This window comes from Dendrobates tinctorius, unplaced genomic scaffold, assembly GCF_039654945.1.
Source record: "Dendrobates tinctorius isolate UK_male_01 unplaced genomic scaffold, ASM3965494v1 ptg000134l, whole genome shotgun sequence".
Classification (NCBI taxonomy): Eukaryota; Metazoa; Chordata; class Amphibia; order Anura; family Dendrobatidae; genus Dendrobates; species Dendrobates tinctorius.
In genome coordinates, this window is record NW_027361802.1 from 13,152,294 (window position 1) to 13,175,994 (window position 23,701).

The window sequence follows — 23,701 nt, forward strand, 5'->3', positions numbered from 1 at the left end:
TGAATTGCCAGTGCCTCTATTGCAAGGGCAAAGAGGGCCGGGGAAAGGGGACACCCATGACGAGTCCCCCTGTGCAGAGAAAAGGACTCAGATATGGAACCATTTACAATGACGCGGGCTTTAGGTTTCATATATAATGTATTAACCCATCTCCAAAGTCATATCTCCGCAAGCATGCATGGAGGAAGGGCCACTCAAGGGAATCGAAGGCCTTGGCTGCATCCAACGATGCCAATGCCCACTTATTGTCCGGCATCAGGGAACTATATTGGACCACCGATTGGACCCGTCTAATATTAATGGAGGTGCTTTTACCAGGCATAAAGCCAGTCTGGTCAGGTGTATGAGTTCCAAAATAATTGAGTTCGGCCTGGTAGCCAAGATTTTCGTAAAAATTTTATAATCCACATTTACTAAAGATATGGGGCGATAAGATCCACAATCTAAAGGGTCTTTCCCCTCCTTCTTAAGTACTATTATGTTAGCTTCATAAAAGGACTCCGGCATGACCCCTCCCCTCCAAATCCCCCGGAACACAGACAACAAAAGCGGCGCCAGAATCTCCTAGTATTTCCTGTACAGCTCGATAGGAAACCCATCCGGCCCAGGGGCCTTCTCAGAGGCCATATCCCTCATGGCATCTTTTATTTCTTCCAAAGTGAATTCAACGTCCATAAAGGCCCGCTGGGTAGTACTCAATGTGGGAAACATTATATCTGATAGTCTAGACAGTCCTGGCTATCAGTCATTTTTTGAGCCGTACAGTCAACTATAATTATCATGAAAGCAACCCACTATATATTCGGTTGAGGATACCAATGTACCGTCTGAGCTGCGGATCTGTAATATTGTGTTAGTTGTATTGTGCTGACACACCAGATAAGCGAGAAATTTACAGGATTGGTTCCCTAGTTCAAAGTAGGACTGGCGAGTAAAGAATAATTTACGTTTGGACTTAGAGTCTATTTGTTGAGTATATAATTTTTGGGCAGTCAACCACTCCATTCTGTTACTACTAGTTTGATCAGATATGTAAGCAGCCTCAGAATCTTTCAATCGTTGCTCTATTTCGTCATCCTCCCCCGAAGTCACCCGTTTGATGTAGGAGATCGTAGAAGATATGCAACCCCTCAAGTACGCCTTAAGGGTGTCCCAAAATAAGTTAACATTCCGGGGTTCGGGGTGGGAGGAGACAAAACCATGTAATTGGTCAATTGTTCTGTCAGGTGATTTTACCAATTTCAGCCAGAAAGGGTTTAATTTCCATGCCATCCTACCACTTGGTGGGCCATATTTAAATTTAAGAATGATTGGACTATGATCTGAAATCCCTCTACTACCATGCTCAATGTTATCTACCCACATTGCAAGGCCGCTAGCTCCAAAAATGTAATCTATGCAAGATAAGGAACGCTTAGGCCTCTTTCACACATCAGGTTTTCGCCGTCAGGCGCGATCCGGCGCTTTTGACAGAAACCGGATCCGGCGAAATGCAATGCCGGATCCGGTTTCCCCCCCATTGACTTGCATTTGCGCCGGATCGCGCCGGATGGCCATGCGTTTCATCCGGTTATCGCCGGATCCGGCAATGTGTCGCGATCCGGCGTCTGGAAAAAACGTCTACTGTAACGTTTTTTGTCTCCGGCGAAAAAGCCGGACACGCCGGATCCGGCGCGTCCGGCTTTTTCACACAATGAAAGCCTATGAGCGCCGCAATGCGTCGGATCCGGCGAAAGCCGGATCCGGTGGCCGGATCCGGTTTTTTTGGTCTGAGCATGCTCAGTAGCTCTGCCCACAGGAGATATATAAAAGCAAGACAATGGGACCCTCAGCCACACCCAACATGCCACCCAAGACAGCAACCAGGCGCAGGAGAAGGCAGCAGACATCTGCAGCAGCAGCACCATCAGCAACACCCCAAATGGAGCAGCAACGGGAGGGGAGTCCAGAAGCAGATGAGAGACGGTAATTATCAAATCCCCCATTCCTCCAAACTAGGGCCATGGAATATCAAGATATTCATTGGCCCTTTGTTTCTCTTTATTCAACAGCCGCCAAAGAGATGCAGCAGCAGCAGCAGAAATGGCATCACTGGCAGCAGCAATACCCACAGCCATGGAGTCTGGCCATCAACAGGACAGCACATCTTCTGGGAGCCCTCCCTCGCATCGTCAGCGTTTGACGGTAAGTTTTTATTTCCAAAATCCATCATCTCTGTAATATATGTCTATTCATTGCCTTTTATTTCAAAACAGGAATCACAAGATGAAGAGGAGCTCCCAGAAGAAGAAGGAAGGGGTGGACAGACGCTTGGAGTGGGCTCACAATTCGTAAGTTTTTTGCATCAAACGCAGAAACACAACATCACACTACACACAACACATAGAAAACAATGTTCTGCAGACCACACACAGCAAACAAATGCCTACATCCAAAGACATAACATTTTTTGTTTCCTTCTCTAGTCTTCCCAATCTGGTGCTCGGCCAAGAGGTCCTCGCAGTGCCTCCCAGGGTCGTCGGCGACAGCAACGCGGCGGTCACCAGCGTGTAAGTATAAATATTTTTGCTTTGTTTTTTTGCACTTTTTATTTCATTTCTTTTGTGGAGGCTAATTATGTTATTTTTGTCTTTTTCTTTAACAGCCTTCACAGCGTGCTCCCGACTCTGACGGTGAGGATGGAGGGATTGATGTGGACCGCCTCATCGATCTCGTCAGAGAAAGGGAGCCGCTCTGGAATATGGCTGACCGCCGCCACGCTGACCTGATCATTACCCGACGACTCTGGGAGGAAATCTGTTCTCTCCTTGTGGGCCGCTGGGAGGACCTCGAAGCTCGGGACCAGATTAAAGAGCGTAAGTATATACAGTAACGGTTGCTTGATGTAAACCAGTGTTTCCCGAACTCCAGTCCTCGTGGTCCCCACGGATCATGTGTTCAGGATTTCTATTTACTATTGAAATCCTGAAAACATGACCCCTGGGGACCATGAGGACTGGAGTTTGTGAAACACTGATGTTGTATACTAACCACTCCTTTCTCGTTTCAGGGAAGAGAATTGTGAATCGGTGGCGGTCTGTGAGGGATCGTTTCAAGAAGGAGTTCAATAAAGAGATGCGGGCCCCGAGTGGATCTGGAGGACGCAGGAGCAAGTACAAGTACGCACAAGCCCTGTCGTTCCTCCGGGAAACAATGCTCACCAGAAGGTAAATATTACACACCACATGTGAAAAAGATGTAACTTTTTTTTTTTCAGCCAGGGCCATACCATGTCAGTATTTTAATTGTTTTTTTTTCTCTTTATTCCACAGCACGGTGAGCAGCACTCGGGAGCCTGCACGATTGGACCCTTCTGAGGCGATCCCTGAGGAGACCGGCACCGAGGGACACTTCGACCGCCCCGGTACATCTGCACCTTCCCTGCCTTCCCACACATTCGACCCATCTGTCCCATCCACCAGCACAGGAGCATCGTGGCCGCCTACATTACATGAAGCTGCTGGTGAGGAGATCGCTTTCCCTTTACCCCACCCTTCTGCCCCTGCCGCCTCTAGTACACCTGCGGGTACTGGGCGGCAGCGGCAGAGGGGTCAGGAAAAGAGTTATGCGCAAGAGTTATTGCATCTGAATGCATCTTTCCAGAACTGTCTCAAAGTCTTGTCAGAGCAAATCTCCGCAGGCTTTCAGCAGATCAACTCCAGCATTCTGGAGGTGAAGACACTTCTGCAAACCATGCATTCAGAAGCAAGATCTTCGCCAAACCACACCTTTTTCAGGTCTGTTGTGGAGCGCATGGAAACGCTCTCTCCTGCCCAGCAGATGCATGTAATGCATTCGTGCCACGGTGCTCTACAGCAGGTTACCTCCCAACCTCCACCTCCCACCACTGTAGTTCCTCCACCTGCACCCCCTCCAGCCACTTTCCATCCTCCCCCTCCTACTACATACCAGCAACCTGCCCAGTACCAGCAACCTCCCCAGTACCAGCAACCTCCCCAGTACCAGTCATCTCCCCACTTCCAGCAACCTGCCCCGTACCAAACTCCTTCCCCGTACCAAACTCCTTCCCCATACAACTTTCCATCAACATCATCTGCTCAACCCTCCACTCCACCACCCACCACCTCTTCTGCCTCCCACATGTCCACCCATTCTGTAGTTTTTTCCACACCTTCACCTCTAACTGTTCCTTCCCCACCACGATCCCAGTCCTCTCTCCACACACCCAGTGTCGAAGTGTCCCGCAGCCCCTCCAGCAGTATTTCCACCCCACAATACACAGATTTGTAATGTGTGTTTTTTAATAAAAATGCCCATTGGGTTTAAAACCTTTATTAAAAAAGTTTTTTGCACTTTAAAAACATTTTACAAAAAAAAAAATAAATTTTAAATAAAAAAGTTAAATTATCGTTTCACAATGGTTGTCTGTCTTTTCTTTCTGCGGCGAACTATGTTTAAAAAAAAGGTTAAATACAGGGTATTTCAAAGGTAAAAAGGTATTCAAAACCAGGTATAACTGTGGGTAAATTTTAGCTTTTTGCCACAGTTGTGTTCCTGGTTGTGTTTGAAGCAAAGTATTTCACCTAAAAAGTTGTGTTTATTGTTGGTGATTTCCTAACAATGTACACAACTTTTGTTAAAAGGTGAAATACTTTGCATAAAACACAACCAGGTACACACCTGTGGCCTAAAGCTAAAAATAGTAGACCATGACAAGATAGCCAACTTTGGTTGGCAAAGGTATATACTGTTGGTCCAGAAGGTACACAAGTTTGGTTAGGGCACAAATCTTTCACACTCTGTCATCCTGCCAGTGTACTCTGCCTTGAGGGGCCACAAGGGTCAATTTTAAAAACCGGATCCGGCGTAATCCGTCGAAAAAACGGATAGAAAAACGGATGAACCGGATGAGACGGATCCGGTTTTGTCTGTCAAGAACAAGACGGATCCGGCAGAAAACCGGATCCGGCACATCAGGTTTTACAAAACATTTGCCGGATCCGGCATTCCGGCACGACGCCGGATCGCGCCTGACGCCGAAAACCTGATGTGTGAAAGTAGCCTAAGTGGATGAATAGCAAGTATACTCGCTCATCTCGTGGTGACGCATTCTCCATAGGTCTAGGCATCCACTACCTTCCATAAACTGACAATTGGGATGTACAGTTGTGGCCAAAAGTATTGACACCCCTGCAATTTTGTCAGATAATACTAAGTTTCTTCCTGAAAATGATTGCAAACACAAATTCTTTGGTATTATCTTCATTTAATTTGTCTTAAATGAAAAAACACAAAAAGAATTGTCCTAAAGCCAAATTGGATATAATTCCACACCAAACAAAAAAAGAGGGTGGACAAAAGTATTGGCACTGTTCGAAAAATCATGTGATACTTCTCTAATTTGTGTAAGTAACAGCACCTGTACCTGTGGCACCTAACAGGTGTTGGCAATAACTAAATCACACTTGCAGCCAGTTGACATGGATTAAAGTTGACTCAACCTCTGTCCTGTGTCCTTGTGTGTACCACATTGTTCTTTGAGCATGGAGAAAAGAAAGAAGACCAGTCTGAGAACTTGAGAAACCAAATTGTGAGGAAGAATGAGCAATCTCAAGGTTACAACTCCATCTCCAAAGACCAGAATGTTCCTGTGTCTACCGTGCGCAGTGTCATCAAGAAGTTTAAAGCCCATGGCACTGTGGCTAAGCTCCCTAGATGTGGACGGAAAAGAAAAATTGACAAGAGATTTCAACGCAAGATTGTGCAGATGTTGGATAAAGAACCTCGACTAACATCCAAACAAGTTCAAGCTGCCCTGCAGTCCGAGGGTACAACAGTGTCAACCCGTACTATCCATCGGAGTCTGAATGAAAAGGGACTGTATGGTAGGAGACCCAGGAAGACCCCACTTCTTACCCCGAGACATAAAAAAGCCAGGCTGGAGTTTGCCAAAACTTACCTGAAAAAGCCTAAAACGTTTTGGAAGAATGTTCTCTGGTCAGATGAGACAAAAGTAGAGCTTTTGGGGCAAAGGCATCAACATAGAGTTTACAGGAGAAAAAGGCATTCAAAGAAAAAAAAAAAAAAACAGTCCCTACAGTCAAACATGGAGGAGGTTCCCTGATGTTTTGGGGTTGCTTTGCTGCCTCTGGCACTGGACTGCCTGACAGTGTGCATGGCATTAAGAAGACTGAAGACTACCAACAAATTTTGCAGCATAATGTAGGGCCCAATGTGAGAAAGCTGGGTCTCCCTCAGCGGTCATGGGTCTTCCAGCAGGACAATGACCCAAAACACACTTCAAAAAGCACTAGAAAATGGTTTGAGAGAAAGCACTGGAGACTTCTAAGGTGGCCAGCAATGAGTCCAGACCTGAATCCCATAGAACACCTGTGGAGAGATCTAAAAATGGCAGTTTGGAGAAGGCACCCATCAAATATCAGGGACCTGGAGCAGTTTGCCAAAGAAGAATGGTCTAAAATTCCAGCAGAGCATTGTAAGAAACTCATTGATGGTTACCGGAAGCGGTTGGTCGCAGTTATTTTGGCTAAAGGTTGTGCAACCAAGTATTAGGCTGAGGGTGCCAATAATTTTGTCTGGCCCATTTTTGGAGTTGTGTGAAATGATCAATGTTTTGCTTCATTCTCTTTTGTGTTTTTTCATTTAAGACAAATTAAATTAAGATAATAATACCAAAGAATTTGTGATTGCAATCATTTTCAGGAAGAAACAGAGTATTATCTGACAAAATTGCAGGGGTGTCAATACTTTTGGCCACAACTGTAGCTGCTGCCGGGGTCCCACTTTGTATCCCATCATCCAGTCTCAGCCTGTCTAGGCTACTATTCATAACCAAATTAAAGTCCCCCATACAAATGACATCTGCATAGTTCAGAGCAAAACTCAATGCCTTCTGGAGAATTGACGTACCAGCTGGAGGGGGATTATAAACGCATAAAATAACATTTCCTAGCGTTGATCAATGCATACACAAATACGAAACGCCCCTCAGTCTCTCCGGGCCTCCCGAACCTCCCATCTAACGTCCTTGTGTATCAGTAGTGAGACTCCCCTGGAATAGCTAGTGTGAAATGCATGTATAGACCACTGAACCCACGGTTTTTGTACGCTCCGAGCTGTATCTCTGGTCAGGTGCGTTTCGACCAGAGCCACAATGTGAGAGTGATAGTGCCTGATTTGTGAAAATACTTTAACCTTTTTCCAGGGGGTTTTGATACCCCTCACATTCCATGTCATGCATATTAATTCAGAACCCATCTCCACTTATCTGGGCATGTTGCGCATCAGTGTAGAACTTAGGGATATCACATAAATAGGACTTCCATTGGCTGCAACTTTTACCTAAGTAACATTTAAAAGCTAAAACTAAAGCTTTTGAAAAAAAGGAAACAGAACATAAATCTAATAACATAGGAGCAATGTCCCGTGCCCCTATTGAAAAATAAACAAGGGGATATCATCACTGAACACAGTGTCCGGTATTGTAGATATCTGGGTGCTCTCCAGGAGAGCTCCTATTAAGCCTGTAATTAAGGGATCCAGATGAAAGTGGACATACTAGGATTCCTTTGCAGGAGATCCTCTAAGGGACCGCAGCCACTCTGTAGCTTCCACTGGGTCCGTGAAAAACACGGCGGAACCCCCGTGGACAATCCGAAGTCGAGCCGGAAAAATCATGGAATATACAATGTTCCTTTCCCTGAGCCGCTTCTTGATGTCAATAAATTGTGCACGTTGCTTCTGGAGTTCCATGGAGAAATCCGTGAAGATTGAGATCACAGCATTGTTGAACTTGATGGGACTCTTGTCGTGCAAGGCGTAGGATGGTGTCTCTGTCTTTACAACTGAGGAGATGTGCCAGGAAGGGTCTAGGTGGACCTCCCGGGGGCAGAGGCTTTGTGGGGACTCTGTGGGCTCTCTCAACAGCGGACACCAAGGAGAATTCGTCTCCCAGAGAGGCCTCAAGCCAGCCCTCTAGGAATTGCTCAGGGTGCTGACCTTCAGAGCGCTCAGGTGGGCCGATGACACAGATGTTATTCCGGCGCATTCTGTTTCCTAGGTTGTCTGCCTTTTGCCTCCAGGCGTTCATAGATCCCGCTACCTTGGTTAACTAAGCCTCCATAGGCGTAATGGTGTCTTCCATCTGGGACACTCTTGCCTCCACCTCCATGATGCGTCCCCTCATGGCCTGCATATCCTGACGGAGTCTCCCCACCTCAGTGTAGACATCCTCTATTTTCTCCGTCAGAAATGTCCTAGTGATGGAGATAGCCTGCATCAACTGTTCAGATGCCTGCTTAAGAGTCATTTCTTCCTGTTCAGTCTCCTCTCCACCCCCTGAGGGATGATTTTTACGCTGAGATTGTGAGGAGGTATTCCTTAGAGAACGTGCACGCTCAGAAGGGGTTGGGTCTGACAAATTCCTTTAATTTTTCTGCTGCCGTCGATCCTTTAGATCGATTCATGGTTAAGAGCAGTGTGATAAAACACTCCAGGATCGGCTTTGCTGGGGTCAAAGGTCACGTGCGTTCAGCATGAAACTCAGGCGCAGAGCTGGGATTCGGGTGTAACTGACCCTGGGTCAGGTTTATTAACGGTGAAAGCAATGCAAAAGGAAATAAAACATAAAACAAATCCTTGCCTGTCCGGCACTAACTAAACAATGGACAACCTAACTACCAACTGGCGGGCTTCTCCCGTCCAGCCAAACCACAGTTGCAGTGGGCACTGCTTTCACTCACGTGTGTCTCTCACACAGACAGGCTCTCTGTGTTCCCAGGCTGAGACACTCACACAACCACCTGGCATCCTTTTATATCCACCTCCCATTATTCATTAGCAAGCAGGTGCGATACTGACCAGACTAGGCCACATAGGAAAGGAATCTGGGCGAGACATACCTGCCCTCATCCACTATTCCCACATGATTCTCACATATCCCCCCCCATATCCCCCCCCTCTGCTCAGACCACTCCGGTCGAGCAATGACACCCGCCAAACAGTGCACTCGGGACAGGGCATCTGCATTTCCCATCTGTACCCCTGGGCGGTGCTCCACCGTAAAAGTGTAGGCCTGCAGGGCAAGGAACCACTGGGTCACCCGGCTATTCCGTTCCTTGATCAAGTGCATCCACGAGAGGGGCATGGTCAGTGATCAGCCTGAACTTTCGGCCCACCAGGTAATATTTGAGGGCCTCTAGAGCCCACTTAATGGCGAGGCACTCTTTTTCTACGACCGCATACCTTTGCTCGTGTTTATTCAGCTTCCTGCTGGGAAAGAGTACTGGGTGTTCCACTCCGTCCCTCACTTGTGACAGTACGGCCCCGATACCGGTATCAGAAGCATCCGTTTGTACCACAAACTCGCTGCGGAAGTCCGGAGTCACCAGTACGGGCTGAGAGCAAAGTGCCCGTTTTAGGCTATGGAAGGCTTCTTCAGCCGCTAAACTCCATTTAATCATGACGGAGTCTTTCCCTTTTGTAAGATCCGTCAGGGGGGTAGCGATGGCTGCAAAATTGGGTATGAACCGGCGATAATAGCCGGCGATCCCCAGGAAGGCTTACACCTGCTTCTTGTTGACAGGTTGTGGCCAGTCCTGAACCGCCTGAATCTTATCAACCTGGGGTTTAACAACACCCCTCCCAATTACATACCCCAAATACCGGGCTTCTTCTAGCCCGATGTGACATTTCTTGGGGTTCGCGGTTAGACCTGCCTCCCACAGGTTGTCAATCACAGCTTGTACTTTCTGGAGATGAGTCTCCCAGTCCAAGCTGTAAATGACAATGTCGTCCAAATAGGCAGAAGCGTACTGCCCATGTGGCCTCAGGACTCGATCCATCAGTCTCTGGAAGGTCGCCGGTGCTCCGTGCAGTCCAAACGGCATATACACATACTGAAATAGACCTTCTGGGGTAGCAAATGCCGTCTTTTCTCTGGCAGCCTCCGCCAGAGGGATCTGCCAATACCCCTTTGTTAGGTCTAGGGTCGTAATATACCGGGCTTTTCCTAACCGATCTATTAACTCGTCGACCCGGGGCATAGGGTAGGCATCAAATTTTGAGACCGCATTCAGTTTCCTGAAGTCATTGCAGAACCGGATTGTGCCGTCCGGTTTAGGAATTAACACAATCGGGCTGGACCAAGCACTGTGCGATTCCTCAATGACTCCTAACTCTAACATTGCCTTCACTTCTCGGGAAACGGCTTCACGGCGCGCTTCCGGGATTCGGTAGGGCTTTACGTGAACTGTGACACCAGGTTCCGTTACGATGTCATGTTTCATTAGCGTAGTCTGCCCAGGTTTTTCTGAGAAAAACTTTTGGTTGTGAAGTAGAAACTGCCTGACCTCAGTCTTTTGCCGCTCCGAGAGAGTCTCTGCAACCCGTACCTCCGGTACGGTATGCGAGCAGACGGGACGGGCCAGCTCCGCTGACAAGGCAGACCGATCTTTCCAGGGTTTTACCAGATTTACATGATAAATCAGTTCAGGTTTCCGTTTACCTACCTGGTATACTTTGTAGTTTACTTCACCAACTCTTTCCTTAATCTCAAAGGGGCCCTGCCACTTTGCCAGGAACTTACTGTCCACCGTGGGGACCAGGATCAACACCCTATCTCCGGGTGCAAACGTACGGATCTTGGCGCCCCTATCAGATTCTTTTTTGGGCTCCCTGAGCCTGTATCATGTGTTCTTTGACGATAGGCATAACAGCTGCAATACGGTCCTGCATTTGTGTGACGTGATCTATCACTGTTTTAAACGGAGTGACCTGACCCTCCCAGGTTTCTTTTGCAACGTCTAACAGTCCGCGAGGACGTCGGGCGTACAATAACTCGAAAGGCGAGAATCCCGTGGAAGACTGGGGTACTTCCCTGATGGCAAAAAGCAAATACGGAAGTAAATAGTCCCAGTTCTTCCCATCCTTGTCTATCGCCTTTCTCAGCATCTGCTTCAGAGTTTTACTGAACCGTTCGACCAACCCGTCTGTTTGAGGGCGATACACGGATGTGCGTAACGGTTCGATTTGTAACAATCGGCAGAGCTCCTTCATTACCCTGGATATAAAGGGGGTCCCATGGTCGGTGAGTATCTGTTTTGGTATACCGACCCGACTAAACACATGCACCAGTTCCTTGGCAATCGTCTTGGTGGCCGTGTTACGCAAAGGGATGGCCTCCGGGTAACGAGTGGCATAATCCAAGATGACCAGGATATGTTGGTGTCCACGTGCAGACCGTGGAAGGGGCCCAACTAAATCCATCCCAATCCTCTCAAACGGGACTTCAATAATAGGTAGGGGTACCAAAGGGCTACAGAACCGGGGCTTAGGTGCAGAGGCTTGGCAGTCAGGACAAGACTCACAATATACACGAATATCATGATGCATGCCTGGCCAAACAAAACAGTGTAATATCCTTTCCGTGGTTTTCTGGACTCCCAGGTGACCTCCCATCACATGTCCGTGGGCCAGGTCCAGCACCTGCCGCCGGTAGGGTTTTGGCACGACTAATAGTTGCACCGCATCTTCCCCCTTTTTCTCTATCTGATAGAGTAAATCATTCTCCAGAACCATGTAAGGATATGCCAGCCTAGAGCCAGGTTCTAGGGGTACCCCATTTATCACTTTTACATTTGTCCTAGCCTGAGAAAGGGTAGGATCCTTCATTTGCTCGCTTTGGAAGTCATCTTTCTGAACTTCTAAATCCGGCAAACGGGGAGGTGGACGGCTGTCAGCCTCCTCCTCTTCCCCGGTCTCCTCCGTATCACCCGCCATGACCAAAAACGGGAACTGCAGGTCATTTCCCGCAGACTCTTCCCCCGAGTCTTCCGGGGAGACCTCTTCCAGGGGTTCGGGACCCACATGCGCCCTGGGAGAAGAATCATGTACACTATTACCCGAGGGCATCAACTGATTCTCCCACAATTGTCAGAAGTGGGGAAAATCCCGGCCCAGGATAACATCATGCAATAACGCCGGGACGAGTCCCACTTTATGTTGCACAGACCCATAGGAAGTAGTAATGCATATGACCGTGGTGAGGTACGAACAGGTGTCTCCATGCACACACGTTACAGAAAATTTGTCTGATGGTCCAGTCGGGGCTGACACCAGACTGGCCTTCACCAGAGTCACCACACTTCCCGAGTCTAACAATGCCACCACATTTTTGCCATCAACAGTTAAATCACACAAGTGTTTTTCCACATCCTTTTGACCGGCATTCACACTCACTACCCGTGCAACCATAGACATGCAGTTTTTAGAGTCTGTGACGTCGCACTGCATGGGTTCAGTAGTGACCGGACAGTTCGCAGCAATATGTCCCATCTCTTGGCAGCGGAAACACCTAATGGGCCCCTTGCTTAGACCATAGTTCATTACTCTCGGCCTCGCAGTGCGGGCAGTCCCGTTTTCCTCCCCCACTGTCTTAGGGATTTTTCCATCTCCCCTACTCCCTGGAACTGGAACAGTCTTACCGGTTCCACGTGGAGAACGAGGTGGGGTAGCGTCGTCTCGGAGTCCTTCCGCCACAGAGTAACGTTCAACCAGATGCACCAGTTGATCTGCCGTCGTAGGATTTCCATGGCTTACCCACTTCCTCAGGGCTGGCGGTAGAGCTCTCAGGTACTTGTCCATGACGACTCTCTGGATTATCTCTGGCGCTGTCAGCACCTCGGGTTGTAGCCACTTCTTCGTCACGTGGATCAGGTCGAACATCTGTGACCGCGGTGGTTTATCCGGCTGATAAGTCCATTGATGCACTCTCTGTGCACGGACAGCGGTCGTCACTCCCAGCTGGGCCAAGATCTCGGCTTTCAGTTTGTCAAAGTCCTGCGCAGCTTCAGGCTCTAAGTCATAATAAGCCTTTTGGGCCTCACCGGAAAGAAACGGGGCAATCAGGCCAGCCCATCGTGCCTTCGGCCATTTTTCTCGCACCGCCGTCCGTTCAAACGTGGTCAGGTATGCCTCATCATCTTCGGTCGTCATCTTCTGCCAGTACCGACTCACGTGAATCACTCTCGACTCGGCTTCCAGGTTAACCTCATGTAGGCTTGCCAGGCGCTGCGCCACCTGCTGGAGAAGCAAACGATCGGTAGCTGTCATGTCCACCATCTCCTTCAGCTGGGCCATCATCACCCGATTAGCTTCTTGCTGGACGGCGGTGGACTGTACCAGCGCTTTCACAACGTCCTCCATGCTCATGCTTGCAACGTGATGCCCGCATTCTCCACCACAATGTGATAAAACACTCCAGGATCGGCTTTGCTGGGGTCAAAGGTCACGTGCGTTCAGCATGAAACTCAGGCGCAGAGCTGGGATTCGGGTGTAACTGACCCTGGGTCAGGTTTATTAACGGTGAAAGCAATGCAAAAGGAAATAAAACATAAAACAAATCCTTGCCTGTCCGGCACTAACTAAACAATGGACAACCTAACTACCAACTGGCGGGCTTCTCCCGTCCAGCCAAACCACAGTTGCAGTGGGCACTGCTTTCACTCACGTGTGTCTCTCACACAGACAGGCTCTCTGTGTTCCCAGGCTGAGACACTCACACAACCACCTGGCATCCTTTTATATCCACCTCCCATTATTCATTAGCAAGCAGGTGCGATACTGACCAGACTAGGCCACATAGGAAAGGAATCTGGGCGAGATATACCTGCCCTCATTCACTATTCCCACATGATTCTCACAGCAGTGAAATACACCGGTGTAGCTGGAAATGTACAGTCCAGAGATCTTTCCGCTGCAGTTATATACACAGCAAGGACCAGGTTTATTAATTGTGGCCTAGGAGCAGTATCCGTGCAGATGGAGACACTTTATCACTGAGGCTCTTATGGCAGGGGGAAGGGGAAGAGAAATCCACCCGCAGAGACAGCAGCAATGGGAGGGGGAGCAGGTTCTCCCACAATAATGTCACCAACGGCCAGCGAGTCAGTTAATACGAGGGAGGGAGTAGTACAGGGCCCATCTTTCAGGGCACTCACCGCACATCCCTCGGATTCTGTAGGATACAGGTCGCTGCCCTGCGACGATGTAGCGTTGGAAGCTGGACACCGCGCTCCCTCTGATAGAGTTCGCGTCCAAGATGGCCACTGCCTCGTGTGGGCCCTGCCGTCCACCCCAGCTTTCCAAGTCTCCTGCTCACCGAAGCCGTCCTGCGCTCTCCCGCGGAGCCCCCGGGGGATCCCGGTAACCAGGGACACCAAGCGCTGTCAGGTATACAGCGATACACAGGCGGTATGTACAGGATAGATGAAGGATGGACAGGAGCTCTTGCAGCGCGCGTCTGTCCTCCTTCACTACATGAAGAGGAGGATGAATGAACTCATGGAGATCAACATCCGACACTGCGGAGACACCATCACGTGTTTCTCAACGCAGTGATTCTAGAGCACTGCCCCCATCCCTTATGGGAAATATGCAAAACATGCAAAACAGAAGCCGCGGAGACACCATCACGTGTTTCTCAACGCAAGCAATGACCAGCCAGGTCATTGCTTGCGTTGAGAAAGGGATGGGGGCAGTGCTCTAGAATCACTGCGTTGAGAAACACGTGATGGTGTCTCCGCAGTGTCGGATGTTGATCTCCATGAGTTCATTCATCCTCCTCTTCATAGTCTTTTTACTAGGCATTGCTCCTACCAGCCAGTTTCCTACTCCACACTGATGAGGGGCAATACCCCGAAACAGCTGTATGTGGATGGATACCATGTTTTGGCATAGGTGGTTTCCTTCATTGGAGACTGCCCTTCCCATGGTTGTTCCTTCCCGGACAAAGACCTGGCTGGTCATTGCTTGCGTTGAGAAACACGTGATGGTGTCTCCGCGGCTTCTGTTTTGCATGTTTTGCATATTTCCCATAAGGGATGGGGGCAGTGCTCTAGAATCACTGCGTTGAGAAACACGTGATGGTGTCTCCGCAGTGTTGGATGTTGATCTCCATGAGTTCATTCATCCTCCTCTTCATAGTCTTTTTACTAGGCATTGCTCCTACCAGCCAGTTTCCTACTCCACACTGATGAGGGGCAATACCCCGAAACAGCTGTATGTGGATGGATACCATGTTTTGGCATAGGTGGTTTCCTTCATTGGAGACTGCCCTTCCCATGGTTGTTCCTTCCCGGACAAAGACCTGGCTGGTCATTGCTTGCGTTGAGAAACACGTGATGGTGTCTCCGCGGCTTCTGTTTTGCTCCTTCACTACATAGCCACGCCACTGATCCACCCCATGCTTAATGGCTGATGAGATGTTTTTTCCTGAAATTGTGCCCTTTTTTCTCCACACATAGCTTTGATCATTGTGGCCAAAGAGCTCTATTTTAACATCGGTCCACAGGACTTGTTTTTAAAATGCATCTGGCATGTTTAGATCTTCTTTTGCATACTTCTATGGTGAGGACACAGGAGTGGTTTTCTTCAGATGATTCTTCCATGAAGTCCTTAATTTCTGCAGGTGTCTGAGCAGTAGAACAAAGTACCACAACTCCAGAGTCTGCTAATTTTTTCTAGAGGTCTTTTGAAGTCCATCGGGAGTTCTGATTCGCCTCTCTAGCAATCCTACGATCAGCTCTTAGGCTATATGCACACGTTGCGGATTCTGCTACGGATCGGCAGCGGATTTGGCCTTGCGGATCAGCAGCAGATTCTCCTGCGGTGTACAGTACCATTATATTCAATGTAAAATAAAAAAGGCTGTGTACATGCTGCGGAAAAATCCGCACCAAAACTCAGCGGTTTTGAATCCGCAGCATGTCAATTCTTTGTGCGGATTCCGCAGCGTTTTTACACCTCTTCCATTATAGGAATCTGCAGGTGTAAAAACGCGTTTGAAATCCGCAGAAAGTCTGCAGAAAAATTGCCCTAAATCCACAGGTAAAAAAACGCAGGTCATTTTACCTGCGGATTTAGGAAAATCCGCGCGGAAAAATCCGCAGCAGAATTCTCAACGTGTGCACATACCCTTAGGGTGAGTGCACACAGCGTGGATTCAGCTGCGGAGTTTTCCGTGCGGATTTGCAGGTAAAACCACAGGTAAAGTGACTTGCGGTTTATCTGCGGATTTGCCTGCGGTTTTCCCCTGCGGTTTGACACCTGGACAATGGAACAGGTGTCAAACCGCTGTGGAATCCGAAGAATTGACATGCTGAGGAATTAAAACCGCAGCAAATCCGTGTGGAAAAATCCGCAGCAACTGCGGTTTTGAAGTCCCATTGCTTTGCATTGTAATGTACAATGCCTGCGGAACTGCTGCGGATCCGCAGGGCCAAATCCGCTGCGGATCCGCAGCAGAATCCGCAACGTGTGCACATACCCTTACTGAATTTTTTAGTCTTTGAGACCTTATCTTTACCTCCACTGTTCCTGTTAACTGCCATTTCTTAATTACATTTCGAACTGAGGAAAGGGCAACTTGAAAACGCTTTGCTATCTTCTTATAGCCTTCTCCTGCTTTGTGGGCCTCCACGGTTTCATTTTCAGAGTGCTGGGCAGCTGCTTAGAAGAATTCATGGCTGCTGTTTTTTTTTTTTTAACCACACAAGGTTAGAGGAGGTTGGGTTTTTATAAAGCTTGGAAATTTGCATCACCTGGCCTTTTCTAACGATGATAGTGAACAAACCATAACCCAAGAACAGGCTAATTAAAGGTCTGAAGCCTTGGTCAAAGTTATTTGAGCAAATCAAATCTCCAAGAGTGCCCAAACTTTCTGCATCAGCTCATTTTCCTTCATGTAATTTTTAAAATATAAAAAAAAAAATAATAATATATTGTTTTTGCCTAAAATACAAAGGAAATGTGTTCTCTATAACTTTAGGTCTTTTAGAGATCATTTCATCTTCAACTTGCTTAACAGTTTACAACAACCGTAATTTTGACCAGGGATGCCCAAACTTTACATGCCACTCTACACTTTGAATAATTTCCACAAAAAAAAAAAAAGTTCCTGTACTGGAAATAATCTTATAAATGTGCCCCTGCCATGTACGACTGTAAGAACACGGTCTCATCATACCACATCTCCTGGGCAAGAGATGAAGAGACAGGAAAGCAGGGGATCACAGCTACTGCTTTCGGTGAGGTGAAATGAGATTTAAAACAGGCAGAGAACAGAAACAATCTGCAATCCTATGTCTGTACACCCTCATTTACTCCCCTGGCCAGAAGATTTATGATCAGACCATGTTCCAGCACGATCAGACAGAGCCATTACACAGTACATACCAGGGGCACAATTACGGCTGTGTGTGATCATGCAGAATTCTGGTCGGCACACATCACATCTCCTGGTAAGGCCTGTGTCACATTTCCGTTTGTTTCCATCAGTCAAAATCCGCCGTTTTGCAAAAAAAAAACGGATCCGACATTTTTTTGGGCGGATCCGTTTTTTTCCCCATTGACTTGCATTAGCGGTGGATTTTGACGGATGGTCATCCGTTGGATCCGTTTTTTGACAGTTCTGCCAAAATTTTGGCGTCCGCTGACTTGAGTGGACGGACAATGAAAGGGTTTTTGTCTGCACGGATCCGCATTTTTACACTGATATTTAGCCCTAAATCCCGTTCTGGCGGCAGAAAAAATTATTTCCTTTAAATTTCCGACTTCAGCGGATCAGCCAAAACAGTCCGGTGGCATACGTTGGTGTCACAACGGAAACAGATCCGTCTTTTGCATTTTTCACGGATTGCAACTGACCAAAAAAAAAAACCGAAGTGTGAAAGAGGCCTAAGGAGAGAAAACAAGAGTACACAAGACACCATGGGATCGCAGCAGATTCTGCCCTGCCTGTTATATCACGAGTAGTTGGTCCATGATCAGTTGGACATTGTCTAGCTCAAGGTGTATGAGAAGACAACCTGGTAAAACCTAATTTCTTGAAAGCAAACAACTACAGGAGACACAGCTAATTTGGTTTGCCAGGTTCAACATGAGATGCTAGTTACCTTGAAGTTAGAATGGACTCTGTTATTGTAAAATATACCAAGAGGCGTGAGCTCCGATTTGGTATCTGGATAGAGCCCATGGGATTCTCCAGTTGAAGACTTGTGAAACACATACCAGATCCCTGCGTCCTAAAAATGAAGAAGAGCATTATAGCTGGAGACTCACCACACAATATATAGCCCATTTCTAATAAATGTGGCCAAACCTCCACTGCGAAGAACAAACTGATCGCCTCACTGTGCAATTTGCTATGGAACCACACATGAGCAGTCATTTTTACCAGCATTCAGCCCCATTTGTTCTGAATACTGAGAAATTATACATGGTGGACGCATAACCCCAAAGTATTCTATCGAATAATGTGTGTGTGTGTGACAAAAGTCTTACATTTGGAAGTATTCCATATACGGTATCTAAGGAAGTAAATATATGAAAAGGAGGCTAAAGTATAGCCGGGCCACAAAGGAATGGGCGCATAGCAAGAAGTCACTTGGATGCAGCTGATCTGCAACGCCACAGGGAACAAGGGCAGTGCTGTGTCCTGGGACTTCACCAAGCCACTCTCCATGACTGGAGAAGGTCTCAGTTTCGAGAAAAAGATTTTACACCCTGGAACTACGGCAGGTCAACCTACCTTCCAAAACACACGCAGAGAACTTAAATGCACATCTTATAGCCATTACAGAACTGGACAACTTAGAAATAAACTTTGGAAATCTGAATTTTTTTTTTCACCTATGTTAGAAAACAAGCATGGTTACAAATTGAGCATCACTAGTAATTGGAAGACTTGCCTGAGAACCAGCCGCGGCATTACTTATCAGATTATTGTTCGGATTTGCAATCCAGAAAGTTGATACTGCCCTAAAGAGGTAAAGCAATAAAAGTAGGTAACAAAATACAACAAACAGAACATAAGATACACTATTAAAAAAAAGCTTTACATTGTAAGATCAAGGCATTATAATTACGGTACATAAACGCAACATTATAACATATTTGTAAACAAGTTAGAAACGTCCCCTCTGCTCTCCACCAGATAATAAAGTGACCTTAAAAGGGTTGCTCACTTGTAAGACAACCCAGCTCCTTCTTGATCAAAATGTTTGGCCCCAATAAAATAAAGCTTATACTCCCCTCCCGTGCCGGCGCCGTTCTCGCAGTTTCGGCACTCACTCCCTTAGGGCTCCCGTGCGGTTGTTGTGACACGTGACCCCGGTGCCCAATCAGCGCTGGTGTCAGATGACACCAGCACAGGAGGGGAGTACAAGTTTTATTTTATGGAGGTCAAGTGTGGGGTATGAGAAGAAGTTGTCCAAGTAGTAGAAAAGTTCTTTAAGCTTGCGTTCTACCCCCGGCATTTCAGTTTCTCCATTGCTTTATAGCAAGAATGGGGCCTTCGACCGTGTCAAATTTTCCTATTGCTTTATTTTTGATTTGTTAGTTTGGGTACATTGTAAAGTAGTGGACTTGAATGACAGCCTCTCATTATTTTCGGTCATCCAAGTCCAATACTTTACAATCAACCCAATAAAGAAGGTGTCCAAGATTTTTGCTTTTGAAGCGCAAGAAACTTGTACAGTTAATTTTGGTTGGAATTACATTTTACAATGGATGCAATTAAATGTCTTATTAGAATTGTAGACAAGTCACTTATAAATCATAACGATCTATTGTGGTTTTCCGATGGGTCTAAAATAACTATTGTCCATCTGATATTTTAGTAAGTGGCACAGAAAAAATAAAGGTCAAGTTGGCAAACTTGGTACACCGCCACTAACTGTTAAATGATGGAAAACACACGATTCATACAAAGTCACGCTTCACATACATGAGCTGCAGTGCTAAGGTTTCGAGCATTACAGTATGGTGCCAAATCCATCTTTTAAGCATTTCCTCGAATTCCAAAGTGTCACAAGGAGACATGAAAATAGATGGGTTCACTGCCAAATACTTACATGCAGTCCGTGGCTGGATTAGGGACGTAGTTTCCATATACTTTATCCCTCATAGCTGTGCACACACTATTATTTCGGTCTGTGGGTAATAAAGTGCCTGGCTTGGTTACAAGACCAAGGTTGTGAAACAGAGTGTTCCTTTGTTCTATACCATCCTCCAGAAAGAAACAATGTCCCAGTGTGTCATAGCCAATTGTGTCCGTTATCTGTTCAAAATATGGTTGTAGATTAATGTCAGCTGCGAATCCAAGGAGTAGTCAATTGTAACGTTAATAACAAACATTCACCTCCCACTTGTCCAATTGGCCGGTTACCAGTATAAAGGACAGATACAGAAAAAATATCAGAAGATTAAATGGCTTAAATCAAGTTTTTCCTACATTTTGACACTGTTCTTTATTCAGGTCACAATCTGTATTGTAGCGTGGCCACTGGGGTTATTTTGCACGCCTACTTCTTGTTCTTTACAGCAGTGTCATTATCATCAGAGGCAGGATTGTAATGACAGGTAACATCTCTATGCACAGCTGATCACATGGGATCCACAATTCTCAATAGGCAGTGTCACAGCTGACCCTGCTTTGCATGGGCTTAGTATAGCCCTTGTGGTCTATGTGAATATTAAAAGATTTTATTTTAACTATAAAATAGATTGTTGCAATATGGAAAAAAAAAAAAAAATTCTCAAAAATATAAAACCATACAAGCGACAGGCTATCTCATATGTATGTTGGGGTTTCAAACTGCAGAATCCTTAGTCTCTAAAAGAGATCAGAGTCTTACCAACTCTCCCTTGCCGTAAACATGTGCAAAGGCAAGCCATGTTGTAATCTTAGCACTCATTCACAACATCACATACATTGGACAAGTGCCATCTAATTTTTTTTTTTTCCACTCTGAAATCAGATGCCACCTGTGCAGTCAGATTTACACAACCGCAAACTAAAGAAGATAGAGAACAAAATTTCTCCAGCTTAATACGGATCAGAGTAGGCCATAGACAGACAGAACCACTCTGTCACGAGTTTACCACAACAGGAGCAGCCAGAAAACCGCATCTGATTTCTCCTACTCCTGCATTGATAATAAGCGCTTAACCTTCATATTAAACGGTGCAGGTTTCTTTCAGCAGTGCAGGGGTTAATCTGCTCAGGTGAGATCTCATGGACGCTTTCCTGCATTAAGGCCCTCAGCTGTTCACTGTAAGCCATCTCCTATATAATCTGGGCCCTGGCTAGCACTCATTGTCTCATTGTAGCTTATGCTGCATGGCTGGAGGTTGTTTGAGAAGACAATTGATGGATTTATCTGTGACTTGCTAGGTTTTGGGTTTGTGCCAATTCCCCTTCTCCTGCTTTGATTTTACCCCATCCACCACTCCTCAGTGTATAACTGTTTGTGTGAGTATATTTGTATGATTGGCATTTTCCTTTACCCATTTGTATTATCTTGTTAGTCTGGTTGGTGTATTACGGTATACTACTTCCTTGGCAGGGGGAGAAGTACAAACTGAATTACAGACTGTGAATTCAGGAGCTAAGGCAAGGTACGTGGCCCCGGCGTCTTCACCATCAGAAGTAATCCAGGAAAACAGGGTGAGCTAGGGTGCCCCTAGTATTAGGGACAGGGAATAAGCCCTTGGTCCCGGGACACCCGACAGAGCTGTGACACAATCTTTTTGATGTTGGTGACAAAAGCATTTAATTCCCTATTCTAAAGTGTGTTTTAGATGCGGTTGACACAAAACCATTATGTTGTCAATCGACAAATGTTTTGGGGTTTTTTTGCAGCTCAGTTTAGATTATAGAAAGAATTGCCATTTATACTGAAATTAGGACCGAAATCTATACAGCCAGAATTATACAGTAGAGCTATAGACATTTCTCTAAGCTTCAGAGGTGAAATCTCCCGACATTCTATAATATCCAAGTGTCTTCACAATGGCTTCTAATGGTTTAGTTTCTATAAAAATGTGATGTAGGAAAACCTAATTGTTGCTCCCCTCCCCCTGCCAAATCCTAAACTAACAGCCCAAATTACAAAACTAGGTATAACCCTTTGAATGCCAAGCAGTTTGTCTTCCAGGTCTGCATATGTTCCAAGAAGTTACTGGATGGTTTGGCAGGGGAATGCCTGATATTTATCTTCGTAAAGCTTTTGCAATCGTCTCATAACTTGGCAAGTGCTAGTTATGAAAAATAACTTGAGTAAATAATTCAGTGTTTACTGGGAAGTTAGGCCGGGTTCTTAAAGTTCTTTACATGGAAAAGCAGTTTTATTCCTTTTTACCCATTTTTGGGGAAAATCTAATGAACACCAAATATGGCTAATTCATGTGGAGGTCTGCAAATTTCCACCATCTTGCCAGCAAAATCCACCCAATTAGCATTAACCCCTTAACGACCACCAATACACCTTTTAACGGTGGCATTTAAGGGTACTTATACCTCAGCGCCACTTTTTAAAGGTGCTGAGGAATAAGCCTATTGTACCTCCCAGCATCAGAAAAATATGATTCGGGTTGGTTTTTACTGTCCCCAGTGTTGAAATCGCCGTTATTCCTTGACCGCAAAAAAAAAAAAAAAAAACCACCACAGATTTCCCATTTATTTCTCTCTCCTATGATCTGATCTAGCACAGAGAAGATAGAAATAGGATCCCCTTGAGCGAAACAGGTCGGTCAAATTCATAAGTCGCCGACTTTCGCTAAAGTCAGGTTTCATGAAACGAAACCCGACCATAGCGTGAGGTCGGCCACGAGGTCAGCGACCAGAGCGCCAAAGTCGCGTTTCAAATGATGCTTCCAGCGCCCTTTTTCAGCCAATGATGGAGGACGCAGACTGTGGGCAACGCGATGACATGGGCATCGGTCACCACCATCTTTGAGAAGGGCATGCAAGTGATTGGCTTGCTTTGTGTGGCGTCACAGGGGCTATAAAAGGGCGTGCACGCCGACCGCCATCTTACTTCTGCCGATCTTAGCATTAGGGAGAGGTTGCTGCTGCCGATTCTGAATAAGGGAGAGCGTTAGGCAGGGAAGAAGATACCAAAAAAACTGCTTCTGCTGTTAGCGATTTCCACTGTACAACATAACAGTTTGTGTGCAGTGACAGGGGAGGCTATATTTTTTGTGCATCAGCTCTGTTGGTTATTAGGCTGCCTTATAAGGCTCCCTGATAGCTGCATTGCTGTTTGCACACTGCTGTGCAAACTGTTTTTTAAAAGCAAAAATACTTTTCTTCCTGTTTTCTGCAGTTATCAAACGTTCATTTTTCCACACTTTTGTGTGCAGCAGTCCTGCTTATTAGGCTGCCTGCTGCCATACTTGGACTGAGAGCATCATTGTCAGCCTCCTAAAATCTCTAGGGAGCTTCCAATTCTCCCCAATACTATATACACACACCTTGTGCATGGTCATACACCTGCCTATTTCAGCATGTTCATTTGAGGTGCAATCTACAGTGGGCCTGAGAATAGTTCAGCCTCCTAAAATCTCTAGGGAGCTTCCAATTCTCCCCAAAACTATATACACCTTGTACCTTGTTTTACAGTACCATATAGCTAGTGGTATTTTGGGTACATTTTTCCAAAAATGAGGAAGTATGGTGGAAGAGGCCGTGGAAGTGGGCGGGGGTTGCCAGCTGGTACTGATGGTGGTGGGGGTGGTGGTGCATCTGCTGGTAGTGGCAAAAGCACAATAGCACCTAAGGCAGGAGGTGTTGAGGCTGCGTTAAAGTCTGGCTCAACAAGGCCTCGAAGGCTCCCTTTTC

General features: G+C 46.5%; 1 protein-coding gene across 2 annotated transcripts in view; it reads right to left on the bottom strand.

Annotated features, from left to right (window-relative positions):
- CEMIP2 (cell migration inducing hyaluronidase 2) overlaps positions 1-23,701 on the bottom strand; it is a 164,977-nt gene that overhangs the window by 52,307 nt on the left and 88,969 nt on the right. For both annotated transcript variants that reach the window (XM_073543730.1, XM_073543731.1), the window contains exons 9-11: positions 19,932-20,137; positions 18,768-18,837; positions 17,973-18,101 (exon numbers count right to left, since the gene is read on the bottom strand). In XM_073543730.1, coding sequence (XP_073399831.1) covers positions 17,973-18,101; positions 18,768-18,837; positions 19,932-20,137 — 405 coding nt within the window. The remainder of the gene's footprint in view (positions 1-17,972; positions 18,102-18,767; positions 18,838-19,931; positions 20,138-23,701) is intronic.